Source organism: Myiozetetes cayanensis, unplaced genomic scaffold (assembly GCF_022539395.1).
Source record: "Myiozetetes cayanensis isolate MyiCay16 unplaced genomic scaffold, myiCay2020 scf1, whole genome shotgun sequence".
Taxonomy (NCBI): Eukaryota; Metazoa; Chordata; class Aves; order Passeriformes; family Tyrannidae; genus Myiozetetes; species Myiozetetes cayanensis.
The window spans coordinates 96,546,356-96,564,767 of NW_026086604.1; the positions used below are offsets into that span (position 1 = coordinate 96,546,356).

Below are 18,412 nucleotides of genomic sequence, written 5' to 3' on the forward strand. Positions count from 1 at the left end.
AAAGCCATGGAAGACATCTAGTCTCTTCCCTGAGATCCACACACCAGGACAGCATTTCTTCCTTGTTCCCTTTATTTATTTTATTTTCTCTCAATAGCCATGCATAAAATGTTGATAAAGTCAAAAGATTATTTTTATCTCCCATTCTCACAGTTTTAAGGTACAAAGAGGCGTCCTGGAAAAGTTTAGACATTTAGGAAATCTAGACATGCTGTATTCTCAAAATGTGTGTCAAGTGATATCCATCTAATTTAAGTCACACTCATCTATGGGTATAAGCCCTTCAGTAAGGAGGGTATGTAAGGAATGGTGATACAGATTAGTGTTTGTAAGACATACGTTGTTTAAAAGATAAATGTCCTTTCTATATAATTTTAAAATCCATTCTATAAATTTTTAGCGTACAATAAAACCGTTGTGCTTACTTTGAAAACAAAATGGCACTTGAGTGACATTTCTTTAACAACAGCTGCTCAGTGAAGATGATTACAGCCCTAGCAAGCCCTAGATGAAGAGTCTGTCACTTTTCTTTCCACATTTGAACCTTTCTATGTCTCAGCAGGTCTAGAAAGCACTCTCTCTATCCTTAGGACCATGACAGAGGTGAAATTCAGTTATCCCACTGCTGCTTTCAAGCCGAGGTGAAATTCACAGGGCTCCACAAATCCAAGAGCCCAATTACTTCATTGCACACCCCATGTTATTCTGCTGTTTTCATGCACAGTGTGTCAGCAACCTCTTGTGTAGTCAGACCGCACACAAAACTAAACACTAAACCTGCTGCTCCTGCCAAAACAAGACATTGCCTCCTTGGGTATAGCACAAGTAGCAACAAATCAAGGCAAAAGAAGAAAGAAACCCCCTCTGCCTGATCAAACATAAATAGAATACATTTTCCTGGCATCAGGTCTCCAAGGCCTGATACTGCTCAGAGTGACAAATCATGCCAAGCAAGAAGTTCTGAGCTTCCACCCAAAACGTTTCATCCACCTGTCAGGAAATGAAACATCTGAGGCCAAGCAGCACAACTTTAATTGGTTGAGTATTTTTTTTTAAGTAGTGGAATTGCAATAAGGCCAACACAAAGGAATGAACTGACCTTGACATATGCTAGGTAATGCTCGCACTTTTCCTGCATGTACGACAGTTGTAACTTCTCTGTGATCTGCCCTGCTGTCTCTCCAGAAGTCACAAAGTAAATTCTGGATTGATGGCTCTTTTCCTTCTTTGCCACATCAGCAGTCAAGTTATAATTCAAACCTGTTTTAAAAAGGAAGTAGGAGAAAACAAAGGATGTCAGTGAACAATAGTTATTTTCTAGCCACCTATCAATGGACCCTGTTGCCTCCTAGTGTGCTTGAAGAAAGGTCAACCCTTGCAAGCTCTAAATTAATCACTGAGTTTCCCGTTGCTACATAAAACCAAATCCAATTACTAACGTACTCCCACATTTTGTGTTACTATTATTCCCAGGCCATCCTTCCCGCAGGAAATGGTGTGTAAGAATACATCTAGATATGTACATTTAACACCAAAAAAAACCCCAAAACACCCCAAACCAAAAAAAAAACCACAAAAACCCCAGAAGATGCTTAAACTATGTTGCTAACAGAAAAAGCAAAACCACACAAACAACAGTAGCAGCCTCAAGTTCATTTTCCTCCTAAAACAACACAAACTATGCAAATGTAAACCATGATATGGCATTTCCTGACAATTGTTTTCTTTGATTTGCAGTCATCTTAGCATTTATACCTTAACTAGAGGCCAATGCCTCGCACTCAGCAGTGCCCTCTTAGATGTTACACATCCCTGGCAGTTTATAGAAGACATATCCCAAGACTTATGAGCTGTCTCTTTGTAAATCTTGTTTCCTGCTGTTCTACAGGATAGGTAGTTTGACACAATCGATTGCTATGTGACTGGATGTGTCTGTGTCCAGAAGAAAACTTACCTGCTAATTGAAGTACTGTGTTGATTTTGGCTAGGATAGAGTTAATTTTCTTCACCATAGCTAGTAAGGGGTTATGCTTTGGATCTGAAAACAGTGCTGAAAACAGTGTTGATAACACAGGGATATTTTAATTGTTCCTGAACAATGCTTTGCACTGTGTCAAGGCCTTTTCTGCTTCTCACACTGCTTCACCAGTGAGTAGGTTTAGGGGATCACAAGAAGTTGGGAGGGGACACAGCTGGGACATACCAAAGGGATATTCCATACCATATGACATCTTGTTCAATATATAGAGTAGGGGAAAGAAGGACAAAGGTGGGAACGTTTGGAGTGACGGTGTTTGTTTTCCTAAGTAACCATTATGATTTCCTGGAATATGCTGAGCTGGAAGAAAGGCACAAGGATCCAGCTCTTAACCCTGCACCGGACCACCCCCAAGAGTCACACCATGTGCCTGAGAGCATTGTCCACACGCTTCTTGAACTCTGTCAGGCTTGCTGCTGTGACCATTTCCCTGAGAAGCCTGTCCCAGTGCCCAATCACCCTCTGAGTGAAGAGCCTTTTTCTAATATCCAACCTAAACCTTTCCTGACACAACTGCAGGCCAATCTCTTGGGTCCTGTCACTGGTCACCTCTGAGAAGAGATCAGAGCCTGTCCCTCTCCCTCCCCTCATGAGGAAGTTGCAGACTGTTAAAGGCTGTTGCAGATGATTACATTGTCTTCATCTTAACGCATGAATTTTCTCACTTCTGATTTTCTCCCCCATCCTGCTGGTGGGGGTGAAAGTAGCTACATGGTGCTTAGTTGCCACCTGAGTTTAAACCACAACAAGTACTTGAATAATCCAAGTTGACTACACCTCGCCTTTCATTAAAGGTAACAACAGGAGCAATGAAACTGTAACAGAAGCATTAGCCCTTGTTCTGCTGCTTTATACACACCAGGTAAATATTTATTCTAAGGTCCTTTCACTTACCAGAAACCAAAGCCTGTATTGATTTCAGCTGTTATCAAGGCAATAATAAAAATACCCTGAGATTGGCTCATTATTAAAGAGCTTAATTTGTTGATAACATTTGTAAAGGACAGACAGCACCAGTTCCTGTGCCAATTCACTACATATGTAGGGTACTTGCCAAATTATTGCTTTGGTTTTTATTAATGTTTTAAGTCCGATATGACTGATGTCAAACAAAATGCTCCCCATAATGTAAACTTTTTTTAAGCTAGAATTTTATAAACTATCAGTGTAAATGTTACACGTTCCTGGACTGAGGTCTACTATACCAAACTTCGGCAAGGGGTCTTTTGCTGCATTTTGTTGTGCTTTTGTGATGGAGTTTGGTTTGTTGTTTTGTTGTGGTTCTTTTTTTTTTTTTAAATCAAAGAAAATCCTAATCACTCAGAATTAACATTTACTATCACCTCCAATCATTCCTCCACCAAAATTTTAAAAATACTTCAGATTAGTGAAATGGTATTGTAAAACTTGGCGCAAAAGTCTCTGTGAACACTTATAAACTCACACAACTCAAACTAGCTTCACTTCATGTGCAGTGTGCTGCATTCTGACTAAAAGTTTAGGGCATAAAAACCAGACAAACTCTTAGTGGTATGAAAAGCATAACTGGGGAATCAGCCTAACTACCATCACAGGGCTTCATCAGAACATTTTTTTGCTTGCTTTTGGCAGAATAACTTGTTTAGAAAGACAATGTCTTGAAAGTATTTCAAACTCAAAAGCTCATGACCAAAAACTCTCACTAAAGTGGTGTTTACTCAGTCCTACTAAAGAGCACCACCTTATCAGAAAAACAGGGTTTAGCTTGCTTAAAATCCTAAACGTTTTTTCTTTTTTTTGAGGTGGCACATCCTACACCCATCCCCAATTGTCTCCCTTTTTATTTCAAGATCTCATATGCATATACATGCAAGCAATCCCAAGATCGGCACCAATATCAAAAAAATTAAAGACAAGAAAACATGTTAGCAAACCCAGGCTTTGCTACACGGAGGCAAAAAGCCCTGTGGACAGATGCAGCCCTCTTCAAAGGAGGAGGGACTGCAGAGCTTGCAGGGGTGCCTAGGGAGGCTTTTAGGGTCTCCAGTGATAATGTGACTTATTAGTGACACTGAACAATTTCTCACTGCAGGCCCGGAAAGGGATCCCAGTGTGAGGCCTGCACCAGGTCTCTGATTAAAGATCCCAGACACTGTCCAATCAGTATGGTTCCCTGCCTCCCCTTTATTATCACAACCTGTTTCTATGTTGTATCCAGTTAATTCATATTAGTGGAAAAATTGAAATATCATAAATACTTGTTTTCCCCCTCACCAGCTTTGTTGCTTCCAAAAGGCAAACCCAGGTGAGGAGATAACTGGCTAAACGTAGCACTGCTGGTGTTTTAAGTTCCTCCTGCTCACTCCAGTAGAAAATCAGGAGGCAAGTTTTTTGTAGCAAATTAACTCTTCCAGGTACTGTCTTCAAACACTTATCTAGCAGCTTTAAGCAAGTTTTCTCACTTTTTTCTCCAGATCTACCCACTCAACTTCACACAATTAAAATAAAACTCTGGCATGAGTTTGATGAGCTCAGAAGCGCTCAATTCTTCTAATGACTATTCTTTTTCCATAACCAAATTTAAATGGCTAAAGGCTTTGACAACAGCTCCCTCTGAGAAATTTTTGGTCATACCTGCAAGAGTACCGCCACCCAGCAGACCAGGTGAATTACTCCAGCCAGTACAAGATGCACCAAGTAAATGGCAGCAGGCATTTTATACTGGATTTTCATCCTAAATGGCATATATGTATTCATGATGAAAGAGTCATCCCTGATGGCTGAAGGCAGCCCTGAAGCAGTGAGGAGTGAGAAGAGATTAAGACAGAGTTGGTGAGGTGAATGGAATTGTGTAACCCCCAAGCTAAAATGGGAATCACAGCTGGCTGTGCTAATAGAGGGATTACACACACTAAGCCACTCAGCACATCCCATCCTCACTCACTCACATACCACACAAACAGCACGAGGCAAAATGCTCAACAGGAACAAGCACATCTGTAAATGCTTGTTAAACTACTAGCTATAGTACTGATTTGCGGGGGGCAAGGGGAGGGCACCACATGAAAAAAATTACTAAATAATAACAAAAAGTGATTGGAAGAAGAATGTGTTTCTTTGGTGTCTCTGCCAGTAACTTCAAGGAGAAAATGATTCACGAACTTTGCTTGCAAAGAAAATTCTTAAGTAAAAGTATTAAAAAATATATACTTTAGCAAATGAGAATATATGTAGGACATTCCCTTCATCCTCTTCCAAAAAGATTTCTTTTTCCCATTACTTCAAACCTTGTTTCAAATCCTCTCTCATAGTGTTGTCCCTGGCTCTAAGTAGTGAGCCATCCTCACTGCTCCATACACTGAACACATCCCTGCTGCATGCCTGTTTCTAAGGCACTCTGAAGGCAACACTGACTCAGGTCTGCATCTGAATAGACTGGAAAAATAAGAGACAGGAAGAAATAAAACTCCTGCACCTAACTAGAGCTGCATACAGGTAAGAAGAGGGGAGTCCATTTCTGAAAAGTTTCAGGTGTTACTTCAGTCCTAGAAACATGTTCAAATAGAGCGAAAATACCAAAAATCCTACACTGAATTTTGCACCAGTCTTTCAGGCAACAGTATTAGGGACATGAGGACTACCCTAGCAATGGATCAACACACAAGCAATGCACATCTGAAATGAAAAGTACAGGAGAAAGTTTGAAGCAATTTCTAACATATCTGCCTAACTCTAGTCAAATGACCAAAACCCTTCATTTCCATAGCCACTAAAATTCACCTGTGTCTCATAATGGCACTACTATTATTGTTATTATTGTAGAGGAAATTATCCAGACTGTGGGCCACATTTACTTCCATTTTCCTTCAGAGATGAATGCAGAAGCAGCCCCTGATGCACAGAGATGCAGCAGTCTCTTTTCCTGTCCTGGTCACCCAGAAGCATGTGGTTTGAACAGGCTGAAACCTTCTCATTCAAGCCAGGAAAGGCCTTTCTCTAATCCCTGCCTTTTCTGGCAATACAGAGACCTCACAGGAGACAAAGCAATGGCCCTTTAAATGAAAGAGGAACAGCCTGAGTGAGATTTTGAGGTGACAGAGTGAAAACTTAAAATGTTGTATATCTCATACCTCCAGGACATACTGGAGGCAGTCTCTGTCAGCGGACATACAATTAGACACTCAACTCTCCAGCAAGCACTGAGGCAATGTATGGCATGCACTGCAGAGTACATTTCCCTTGACCGTGGCTCTTTGTCCAGACAAAAACATTTCAGCAATAAATTCATACTTCTGAAGACCGTAGCCTGAAAGAAACAATTTAATGGAAACTGTACTGTCATTGGCAGTATCAAGCAGTGTCAATAAATGCAGAACCCCAGATAGCTGTTTCATGACCAGTAGGCTTACAAGTCCCACTAGAAAAAGAAGAAGAAAAAAAAAAGATGGGGAACGTTTATATTCAAGTGTGAGGCAGTGCTAGATGAAGATGACTTTCCGTCACAAGCCAGCTAACAAACTAGCCACACATTCAAATCAGCATTTAGGGCACACATTTGCCACAGAAGAATGCTGCCTGCATGTTCAGCTTGACTTTCTAAACATTATGTAGTAGACGACCAATTTCAGCGGCCCAAAAGCAAGACAAATGCCCAGCTTTTCACCAGTAAGCAGCAATCTCAAGTATCCACATTGACAAGTCCTAGGGGAGTGACTTTCTGGATGACCACCACATTCTCGCCATCTGACTTTACTGACTGCCCCCAGACATCCAAAGATGAAATAATCCAAATCCCAACACTTTTAGCCACAAAATTCTGGCATAGCATTTTAACACTTCCATATGCCTTTCAGAGTCTGAACTGGACAATGATGCATTAACAGGGATATTCCAGGGTTTTTTCCCCCCATATTTAACCACGCAGGAGAGGAACCATCACAATATTTCCATTATTTGTTCCACCCTTTGTTAATTGATATTCTTCAACTGCAACATAATTAAAATGGTCTGACTGTTAGATTACTAACTGAAAGCTCATTTGAGATATTTTATCCAAATCATACCCTGAAGGGATTTTATACAGTCAGACAGTTCTGGCTGCAAAGTTTTCAAGAAAAATCACTTTGTTACAAGCACTGTATGAAAGAACAATGGTTGGAAGTTTTATAATAATCTACTGAATAGTAAAAAAATTCCTAGTAATGAGATGGATGCTACTCGCCAAAGAAGATGCTTATGTGCTTTCACCATAATAAATCATCAGAAGTACAGTTTGTATGACAACACAGGGAAATTCAACCAGCTCTTACAAGACATGATGAACAGGAAGATAGATCTTTTGTAAATGAGGGAAACAGATATTTAGATTGGAAAAAAATGAAGATCACTTCTTAGCCACAGGTCCAGAGTTACGAAATCGAAGCAAAGCAAACATTTGAAACAGTACTTCAAGAACACAAGACCACCTAGATATTCAGAAAATCTATCTGGTGATTTTCAGAGAGGAATTAATAATCCCTCAGAACCCTCAGAAATGTGTTTCCTTAATTGAAGAGTAGCAGGTAGTACAAAAAACACTTTCTCAAAGCATGTATTTATCTGCTTAGAGTCACCTAAGAGAACGAAAAAATTCAAAAATAGAAATTCAATTCTCAGTTGCATCAGTATGCTAGAATACACAGGAACCTTAAATTTGGTAACTCCATTGTTTTGAGCCATTCAGGTGAGAGTGACAAGCTGCTTGCAATTCTCACCCCATGTGAATGGCAGAAGCAGTAGCAAGAAGCCTTTTCCTTCTCTGACTTACTTAAAACCAAAATACTGCAGCAGGCTCTGCATACTGGGTTGCACAGATGCAACTCACCCTTTTTGACTACCTGCTCAAAAAGGCAGAGCATAGAGCAGGAGGAGGCACTGCTTTCCCCAGCTCACTCTCAAGACAGAGCATGCGGTGAGGCTGAGACATCTTCCCTGAACAGCACAGTGCAAGTCCTCCGCCATTCCTAAAGCATGACGAAGGTAAAACATCATGAACTAAATTAACTCAGGCCTCAAAATATTTAGAAATGCTGTATCTGTCCCATACAGCTTCACACAACATCTAAGACTTGTAAACATTGGGACATAAAAGTCATAAGCAGTATTTTAATAGAGCCAAGACATAAAGGTTTGCACAATTCCAGGTTACACAATTCCATTCACCTCACCAACTCCATGTGTTTTACAGAGATTAACTAATCTGGAAGATATTCTTGTTATCAGTAAAAGACTGGGCTATTTACAGTCATTTTACAGACAGGTAAACTCATGCATAGAAAAAGATTTTCTCATGTCTTTTTCAAGAGCTCCTTGTAAACTTGCAAAAAGTATTAATCTAGAGCAAATCATCTTTTGTATGCTTTCTGATAACATTGATGGAGGATATGGATTCAGAAATGTATTATCTATCAAGAGGTAAACAGGGAATATGAATTTGGAAGGCTGTGTTCTCTATCCTTGTAGCAAGCCTAAGGACACACTTCCCTTCTTTCACTGAGGAAGAAACTGCATCGGTATTACATCAGCCTCATCAGAAGGTCAAAACATGCCCAAGGAAGTTCTTGAGCCTCCAACTTTCTGGAACTGTACACCCTAAGTTCACACTGAAACTACTTATTTCTCATAAAAGCTCTGTTACTGACTACAAAGAGAGCCCTTGACTCCAGGTCAACCTATTACTGTGGCCCTGCCCAGGGCTGGCACAGGTACCTTACCTATTTCTCCAGGAACACGCTTGCCACTGAAGCAAAAGCATACTGTGACATTGAGGCAGTTCACCGGCTGCAAGCCATCATGGCACTGAGGAGCTGTGATATTGATAGATACAGGCAGGAAAATGGAGATGTCCATGGTAATAACAGGCCTGGATCTGGAGATCAAAAAAGAAGTAGAATTGAGTGACCAGATGGAAGTTCCAAGCCAAAGGAAAAGAAAGTAAATTTGGTAAACTACACAATTTCAAGCAGACAGGAAAAATAAGAGAGTACATTTGAACTGTAAAAAAAAAACCTAGCACTTGACCAAGCTGGCAAGGACTACTAGCATTTAAATTAAAACAGTAATATCACCTTGAAGTTCACTGCTTGGATACAGACTGCAGGCAGGCAGCTAGGGAAACCAGTAATGTGTAATAATAATAATAATCATCATCATCATCTCCACCAAAAGTTACATAAAGCCTAGCTGATGACTGAAGAGGATAACAAAATTAGTAGAACAGCAAACAAGAACAACAATTCATGCAAATAAGAGTGGTTGCTAACCATGTTGGATGGTCAGGGACAGGTAGGAAGAGACCATAGGTTTCCACAGAATGGTCTACAGTCAAATTTGTGACCTGAAAGTCAAGGAGGGAGCACAGGGGTAGGAGATGGATTCATACATAATTTTTCTGATGGTCTAAGAGGGACAACAGACACCATGTTCATGTTTTCTGGAGGAGGGACATTTGGCTAATTCCCTCCTGGCAAGTGGCAAGGATTGAATACTCTTCACACTGCTGAACTGTGTTTAGTGTTGGAGTTACCCAGTGCACTGTGAACAAAAGCTTTCTACCCTTGTAACTCCAGCACCAGGTTATTGCTACCACTACTCCTGGTTGAGGGAGACCTCAGCCAGAACCGCAGAGTAAGCTAAGTGCCTTAAGGCCCAGGTGTGTCTTGTTAAGGAAACTTCCCTGTCTGACCATTCAGAGGCACTCACACAGTCACACTCACACCACCAGAGATTTTAACTGCTGAGACCAAAGCCCTTTTGCAGTGGCTCCAGCGAGCTTGACTCCCTATACACACCACCCTCACGTAGTCAGACCGTGTTTCCCATAGTTCCATAAAGCCATTTATTCACAGCAAAGTAACACAGAAACAGCTCTGGGAAGGCATCCAGAACAAAGGACCCCCGGGCTTTTATACTCTCACACTCCAAGCAAGTCTTCACTCTTCCTTGCTCTTCCCTCCTGAGTCTCATCTCCTGCTGTGTTTCCCAGTATCTGGTCACCTGGCTGTGCCACAGCTCCCCATGGCTTTTCTTATGCAAAGAGTCAGCGGTTCACAGCCTCTTGCTTCAGGCTCACACCATCCAGAGCTCAATTTGCAGCTCACACTGCAGCCGTGCCTGAGATACCTACTGAACATATTCCTCAACAATTTCCTCTTTCACACTACACAGAAGGTCCAGCAGCCCAGAAAACCAGACTCTCCTGAGCCATCTCCAGCCCAGGACTTCAGCCCAAAAATTCAGTGTTATTCTTCCTGGTTTCAGTTCTGTACATGATCAGCATGAACATGTTCTTCCAAAATCAACTACAAGAGTAAAAAAAATGTGCAGCAACCAGCAGATTCAGGTCCAGGGTAGTCCCAACAGCCATGCAAGGCCAGAGCTTGTAAACCACTTCAGAACTATCACTCCACAAGCCACCTAATTGAGAGGCAGGGGAGAGGAAGGAGAAGAGAGCAGGGGCTGTGGTTACACGTAATTTATATCAACTGGAACAAGATTCACATCAATCTCTAAGACAGCTGCTCAGACTCTTTTACCACAGCCTGAAATAACGGTGCAAGTTCACATTTTGAGACAGAGGATGAAGATAAATGCTAGCCCTAGAAATACATGCGGTGACGGAGAAGGAGAAAAAAGAGTGAGCAGTCATTTCACACCCACGAAAAAAACATTCTTTCTGAATGTTTAGGGAGACATAAAAGAGTAAGAGCTATAGTTGATCTAGAAAAATATTTCTCCTAGAAAAAAATATTTCTCTAGCTATGATGCACTGTCTGATTTTTCCTTAATGTCGTCTCACTTGGTTATTTACTGGGGAAAAAAAACCCAGTGCATCTGTCAAAGGGCCATACACATGTGAGCGATACAATGCTGATGATCTGCCCCAAGTCACCAAAGGCTTCCACCAAAGTCTTTAAATATCACTTGGCAAAACATTTGTTGGTTTTGGCTAAGGGACGTCACAAAAGTGGGAGGGGTAAGAGGAGGAGAAGAAGAAGCTGATTTCTTTATCCTAATCTGAATCTTAACAACAAGAGGGACACACGGGAAACTGGCAGTAGCAGCAATTAATCAGGCTGCCCACAAAGTCAGTCAGTAATACACTAATTTTCTCGGAAATGCACAAGCATGACTGAAAACATGGCCAGAGGTCATCGTGCTGTTCAGAAGACTTGCCCACCTGCCATTCTGATCATCAAGGGTATTTCTTCCCCTTCCTTTGCTGTTTTTCTTTTTCTTTTGTGTAACTCATTCCAACAGAAACAGAGACAAGTTTTTCCTGCTTTGAACAGGAAGGAGCTGGCACATCTGTTCTGCAGCAGCATTTGTCTTACCAGTGTCACCACATCCCTGTCTCTTCCATTAAGATACTGGAGTTCCTAGTAGTGATTTCTATTCCTAATGACGTCTAAGTATTGAAAGGATTTCTTTTATTAAATATTAACAAGTGTAACAACAGACCTACTGTCAAAAAAACTCTTTTCCCCAGGTCTGTGCACCTCAAGCTCACTCCTACTCTAACTCTCTATCTGGATAATTTGGTGAACCAAGACATCCCACCTCTTTCTATCAGAGGGAACAAGCAATTGCACTTAACTCATAAACTTGAAACAGCAGCCCAATTCCTGTGTGCATTGAAAATGCATTCGTATTTCATTTCCCTGAAGACTCTTACTTCATTCGGCGTCCTATTATAACTTGCAAAATTACATCCTGGCATCACACACAGCTCATTTTTTGCTCAACTGCGTTCCCTTAAATCACAATTTATTTACTTTATATAAACGTAAGAATAATAAAGAAGCCTTCTCACAAGTTGGGAGTGACCTTGCACTGAGATTCAACACATCTCCCTCTGGCTCCAACTCTTTTTCTTCATAGGCCTGGGTGTCCTATGTATTGTCACCCCTCACTCTGCTGTTTAAATTAGACTCTGCATCCTTTGACACCATTCATGTCTAAGGTTTTGCTTAAAAAGTAACCCAGTTTGCTTCTTCTGGCCACAATAAACCAGGGAGGAAACTCGAGTGGTTAATTGGTTGGGCTTAAGACCACATAAGATATAAACAGAAAGCAAAGAAAAAGAAGACAACAATGAATGAAAAATACAGTCATCTCACCTCAGAAGTACCACACTGTCTGACAGGAAGGCTCCAATAGTCATATCTGAAATTTTTGTAACATTGAGATCGTTACAAAGGAGACACAGAATTCAGTTCTTTCAAATCAGTTGCTAGACTACAGAGCATGTTTTTCTGACTTAGCCACTTGGCCACTTCAAATATCATTATGTCATAAGTATTATAGCTGGAGGATTAGGTCTGTGATGTTACTTCACCTCTGCTTCGTTGTTTGATTTTTATTAACACTACTATATTATTGTCTACTTTTTGGGTTATTTTAAGACAGCCATACTGACTGAGCAGTTTCCAAGAAACTTGCAACCTTGGTCCAGATACTGAATCTTCAATCACTGTAACTGCCAAAACACCTGAATTAAGTAATTGCCTAGAATTTTTATCAGAAGCTTCTAGTAAAAGAGAAAGGGAAAAAGCAGCTCAGCTTCACTGACCATCTACAATGGCAGGGACCAGCAACCTGGAAACAACCTAGCTCTGCTATTTTCTAGGCCTATTGCTGTTATTTTCCCCATGCTCCCACAGAGTAGCATACACACCTGGATAACCATTGCCATCCATATCAACTCCCCCGATATGGACTGGCCGAACATACGCAGCTTTGGGTTTACTGTTTGCCCAGACAGCTTCTGCAGTGGAAACAACACAAGTGAAATTATTCAGTAACACAGAATCCTCCAAAAAAACCCCACCAAACAAAAGAAAACCTTCAAGCATGATTTTCACGGTCATTGGGTCTCTTCTCCATGGGCTGGAAGTGTGGCACACCTGCAGTTTCACGCTTCACTGACGCAGCCCTGAACAGGAAGGCTGTCAACTGCAGGAAACCCTTCTGCTCTGGGCAAGTAGGAGGCCAGCATTGACTTGGATTAAAAAACACACCTGCATAACAATCCTCATGAGGATCCAAGCAAAATAAAGAACACATCAAACGGATTTCTGCAGAGGGAGAAAATTTAACTGCGCTCAAGAGATTAATTATTTTGTCTGGTTCTTTTGCATTACCTTAGTTTCTCTAAATAAAAGTTTCAAGGAGCATCTTACCAAAGTTAATGATTAATTGAAACACAAAATCCCACACAACCATTTCTTTTCACAAAGTTTGCTAGCTCAAAGTCAAAATGATTAATTTTCATCCCACTTGGAAATTCCAGTTTCCATCAGATATTAAGTATTTTCTGTCAGTTTGGAAGTTGTATCTCATTTCTGCCTCCCCAACTTTTAACATAGTTTCCTTTTCTAATTACTAACACAAAAACTTTCTCTAAATTCTTTGCATTGTAAATGCCTTTGTCTGAAGCAAATTAATATATCAAAATCTCCTTTTCTAAGAACATAATCAGAATGCTCCCAGCTTTCATGTATTATGCTGTGCCACCAATGCAAGACCTGAACTCAAGTTCTGACTGCAGAAGGTATGGACAGAGGAAACCTGTCCCATGAAGTCATTTAGAGGCTGTTGGTGGTGCTTCACAGCTTGTGACATGCAACCAACTTTTCCTGGCCCTCCCATAAAAGAATGTAACATTGGACAAAAAGTCAGGTAGAAAATTTATGGAAAAAAATGTAAGTTGAAGGGAAAAAAGATATCTTGACAGTTAGTTTAATGGGAAAACAGTGTTCCTACTTGTGGGCAGGTAAGACTGACAACTGGAATACCCATATTACACCTGCTTCACATTTTTAGGGGTCTCAGTTAAGGTGGTAAATCCCACCTGCAAACACCTCAGAAGACATATGTGGCTCTTACAGCCTAGAAGGCAAAGCAGCAAAAGCTGCTCTGCTTTTAAGGACCATGAATGAAAATAGCAGGGCACAAAGCCAATAAGCTGCTTCTACTAATAGCAGCCACTGCACCTGACGAAGGTACACAGAACTACACTGATCAGCAACTTAAATGAAGACAAGTGGGAAAGTGGCAGGGGGAAAGGCAGGACAGGAAGAGCTAACAAAATGAAAAGGGTGAAAATATACACTCTGCAGGGTCCCCCCCTCCACCTCTTGCAGCTTATTTAAAAAAGGAAATCTACAGCATTGAGATGGATCAGCAATATAGTAATAAGATACAAAAAGTCTTTCACCTCTGGGTTCAGATTCAGGGCAGGTAGGTAGAGAGCTGAAGCTGTTATGCAGTTTTGGTTGCACACAGAACATGAACTCGTGGTCTGTCCAGTGCCCTGCAGCAGACACCGGGAAATCGCACAGAGATACTGCCTGTAAGTGGTGCCCTCTTGGCTGCCTCAGGACATGGAACAACCATAGGAATGGTATCAAGGGTAAACAACTATACCCTGCCACCTTCTTGAGCTGGGTGTTTTCCCACTGACCAAATGGAGATGCATGTGCTGTGTCTGCTGGCCTTATTCCAGTGGGGAGGGAGAGATCACAAACAGGATGTGTTGCTTCCCACCCAGATGATCTGTCCTCCTTAAAAAATGTAACATTTTCCCATGAATGACAAAAAAAAAAAAAAATCAAAAAACTCCATCCTTTTCAGCAAGAGCTTGAAAGCTCTAAATATTCAACAACCAGAGAAGAACCTCCCAAACAGCGGCTCTTGGCAAAAAATGGGCAGAATCCACCACATGCCACACATTATGAATACTTATAAAATGTACTAAAGAGTCGCTTCCTTTTTTTCTTAAAAGCAGTGCATGCCACATCCATGGTAAAAGGAAGAAGGACTAAACTTTTATGGTCTGTTAAAAGAGTCTCCAATATAACCACTAAACTCTTTAATTCTGCTTAAATTGATTTACTGTGAAGGATCCCACCCAGCAACAAAACAAAACAACTAGAACTTCAAACACACAGAGGGAGGGAAGATTAAGGCTCTCTGAACAAAAAATTGTGCTAGAGAGAGACTAGCAGACACATGTTGGGCAGCATGAGCATAAATTTATCATCTCTACTGCCTGCCTACAGCAGCTAAATTGTACTATGTCATCCCTGCACAAGATGCTATAGCATATCCCAGACAAGATTTTACTTCATAATAAGTGGGTTGGGGGAATGTCTCCCAAGAATCTCCTTGAGACATATGCAAGAAAGCCAACGAGATGGGTAAAGAGGCTTCTGTAAGGTACAAAAGAAGACTTAGTACCTCCTCCTTCTCACAGAGTCGGCTTCTCCAGGAAGAACGTGTAACCCCACAACTCCACACAGGTCTCTCCATAATTTCTATGCTTAACCTCTCCAGGGTTTTCATTTCTCCTCTGCATCAGTACTATCTCTAAAAACTGACACTCAGCCCCTAAGACTCTATTTAAAGAAGATACAGCTGACAGCTATAACAAAAGAGAGTGAAAAATACCTCCTGACTAACATAATTTTACCCTTTAACATAGATACAGACAAACTTTGGGAGAAGCCATCTTCAAACCAAGGCTGAGAAAAGGATGTTGAGTTATGATGAGGCTACCCCTTCAGAACCCCTAAGTATGGTTTATTTCTGCATGCCCTGGGCAAGTGACTTCAGAAAGGTATTGTAAACGGGAGTGTCACATACCATAGAGTACTGAGGTATAATACCATTGGCATCCCCATGGTAAATGTACACTGCTCCTATGTAGTTATCCTCCTTAGGTGCTCCAATGGCAACATCTGTAAAACAGTATAGATTATAAACATTTCACAATCCATCCCACTAATCCAACTTTTTCCCAATTTTAGAATGCAGCTATCCATAGGAAAACAGATCCCTATGACAAAGATGATCAGCAGCTCCTGTGAACCTAGGTAGAAAGAACCTTGTTTGATTTATTTAAAAGCTCATGTTAAGATAAACTTAAAAAATACACAAATATATATGCATTTGCACACACATGTGGCCATGTTTCACAGAATCAGATGTTGTGCCTAATTAGAAACATGTGCTGTTATGTGTGCTTATTAACCAGCAACCATACTCAAAAAGTTATTGTAGAAACCTTTCATAACAAAATCTCCAACCAATAGGAACATCAGTTTTGTGAACCAGGACAAGACTGGCAAAATAATTACTGTAGTGCTACATTAAAAAAAAAAAATAGTTGAAAATCCAAGGCTCCACAAAGAGGCTGTGTATATTAAATGGATAGGCAAGAAGAGAAAAAGGCTGCTGAGGGTCCACTTTCAAAGTACATTTGATCCAATATAACTGCAAACTTTTGTGGAAAGCATGATCCCACCTCCTGTTCTCCACTTCTAGTTGGATATAGTGACTATTAAGCTTTTCTCAGTTGCTTCACACCCAGGGACTGATTCAATTCCCTCTGCAGTCCCACCATCACCACAACTGACCTACAAGCAGCAGCGAGAACACGCAAATGCATGCCCAAATACGGAGGAACAGCATGACCACCATTGGTGAGAGCAACCTGCAACGAGGCTGAGTTAGGTTTACTGGGATACTGTGCCCTGAAAGAAATACTGTGCCTGAAAGAAATAAACCCAGGCATACACTGACTAAGTTGGCCTTTGTTCAGAAGTCCTTCATCTGCACTGCCAGAAACCAGGGCAGAAAAGGTGCCAGCATCAAAACTTTGCTCTCACCTATTGCTATCACAGCATGGGGTCTCATGCTGAGAGGTCTGAGGAAGGAGCAGAGGGAGAACAAAGAAAAGGAGAGAAATTAATAGAGTGTATTCTATCAGGAGTGAGAAGCTACTTCTTAATTACACTACATGATAAGAAATGAGACTATGTCAACAAAACCAGAAAGGCTTGAAAACATAAGGAAATAAGAAAGAAAAAAGAAATCAGACATAGGTTTCTGTTTTCTCTGGGGTGTGGGTATCTTCAGCCCTTTATAAATCACACAGGAAAGAAGAAAATACAACAGCATGGAAAGCAAAGCAATTAATGAGATTGAGGCGTGTCAATGAGATTGACCTGCACAGACATGGACTAAACTGACATCAAGAACAGTCAGCTACAAAAGGCTTTAGCACACAAACCCTACACAAGCACATTCATTTATCCTTAGTTTGAACCCAGGTGCTGGTCAGATCTGGAGGAGCAATGGATGCTACGCAGCACTCAGCCATGCAAGACTGGCGGTGCTGCCAGCTTTGCTGGCGCTGACGGAGAAAAGGCCATGAAGGAAATTACACTGACCTGGGAAGCCATCGTCATCAATGTCGCCAAGGGTGGCTATGCTCTCTCCAAAGTGTGCATTATAAGCGCTGTCACCATCCAAGATGAGCTGCTCTTCCAGCACTCCCTAGCAAGCAAGAAATAAAACAGGGTCAGGGAAATGGTGCAATTCCCGGGCAAGGTAAGCCTTCCCCATGTAAGATGCCCTTGTGCTGTGAGAAGCACCTGGGGCAGAGTTCCAGCCTGCCTCTCACCCTCATTACACTCAGATTAGCTGGAGTCTAGAAATCTAATTTATTTGGTTTTTAAACCTTCTGGGTTTTAGTTTTAAAAGGGGCAAGGGAGAAAGGGGGAAAGAGCACATGGCTGATATAACTAAAATGCTAAATTAACTAAATAGTAACTCAGACATGTAACTAAATGCAGTCACAGGGATTGGTGAACACATGAAAGTTTCCAGATGGTGAAAATGTAACAGCTTGCTACTGGCCGATTACATCTGAGGAGTGAAATCCTCAGTCCAGACTTATTCAGCTAAACTCAGTGAGTCAAGGAATATTTTCCCCTAAGCAAAGAACACTTGACAATTGGATTTGAAAACATTTTGAGTATGGGACAAAAGGATTAAAGCAAAGTCCCCAAAAAGCCTTCTGAAATTAAGAATAAGGAAAGAGATTTAATGAAATAAAGAGACGGAGAAAAGTTCAGAATTAAGTAGCTTTTTACTCCTATGGCATGAGAAGCCTTATATGGCTTATATGGCTTGCCCACCCACCTTCTGGTCAGATACATAAGCTTTAGTTTCTTGAGTCTCCTCAGGGGAAAGGAACATTTCCACAAGAAAACAAAATTTAGTTACACAATCCAAGTCTGTACCCACCTCAAGGTTGTTTTGTTTTGTTTTTGCTTCCTTTGTGAATAAGAATAAACTACCCTTTGGAACATGTAATAAAATCTTTTACTTGGCTATGGGGAGTTGCTGACTTAAGAAAATCCCACATAATGAAAATAAAACACAACAGAGAAGAGACAGGCAGGCCTGTATGTGCGACTAAATTCTTTGCAGTCCTCACAGGAAAGGGCAAAACATAAACATTTTAAATGTAACATCACTGTGCATGCTTGTTTTATAGTGCAGTTTTCT

General features: G+C 41.0%; 1 protein-coding gene across 1 annotated transcript in view; it reads right to left on the minus strand.

Moving 5' to 3' along the window:
- Positions 1-18,412, minus strand: part of ITGA9 (integrin subunit alpha 9) — a 213,465-nt gene that overhangs the window by 161,632 nt on the left and 33,421 nt on the right. Inside the window, 7 exon segments of the mRNA XM_050325002.1 lie at positions 1,100-1,260; positions 8,770-8,924; positions 12,175-12,220; positions 12,732-12,767; positions 12,770-12,821; positions 15,701-15,795; positions 17,290-17,395. Coding sequence (XP_050180959.1) covers positions 1,100-1,260; positions 8,770-8,924; positions 12,175-12,220; positions 12,732-12,767; positions 12,770-12,821; positions 15,701-15,795; positions 17,290-17,395 — 651 coding nt within the window.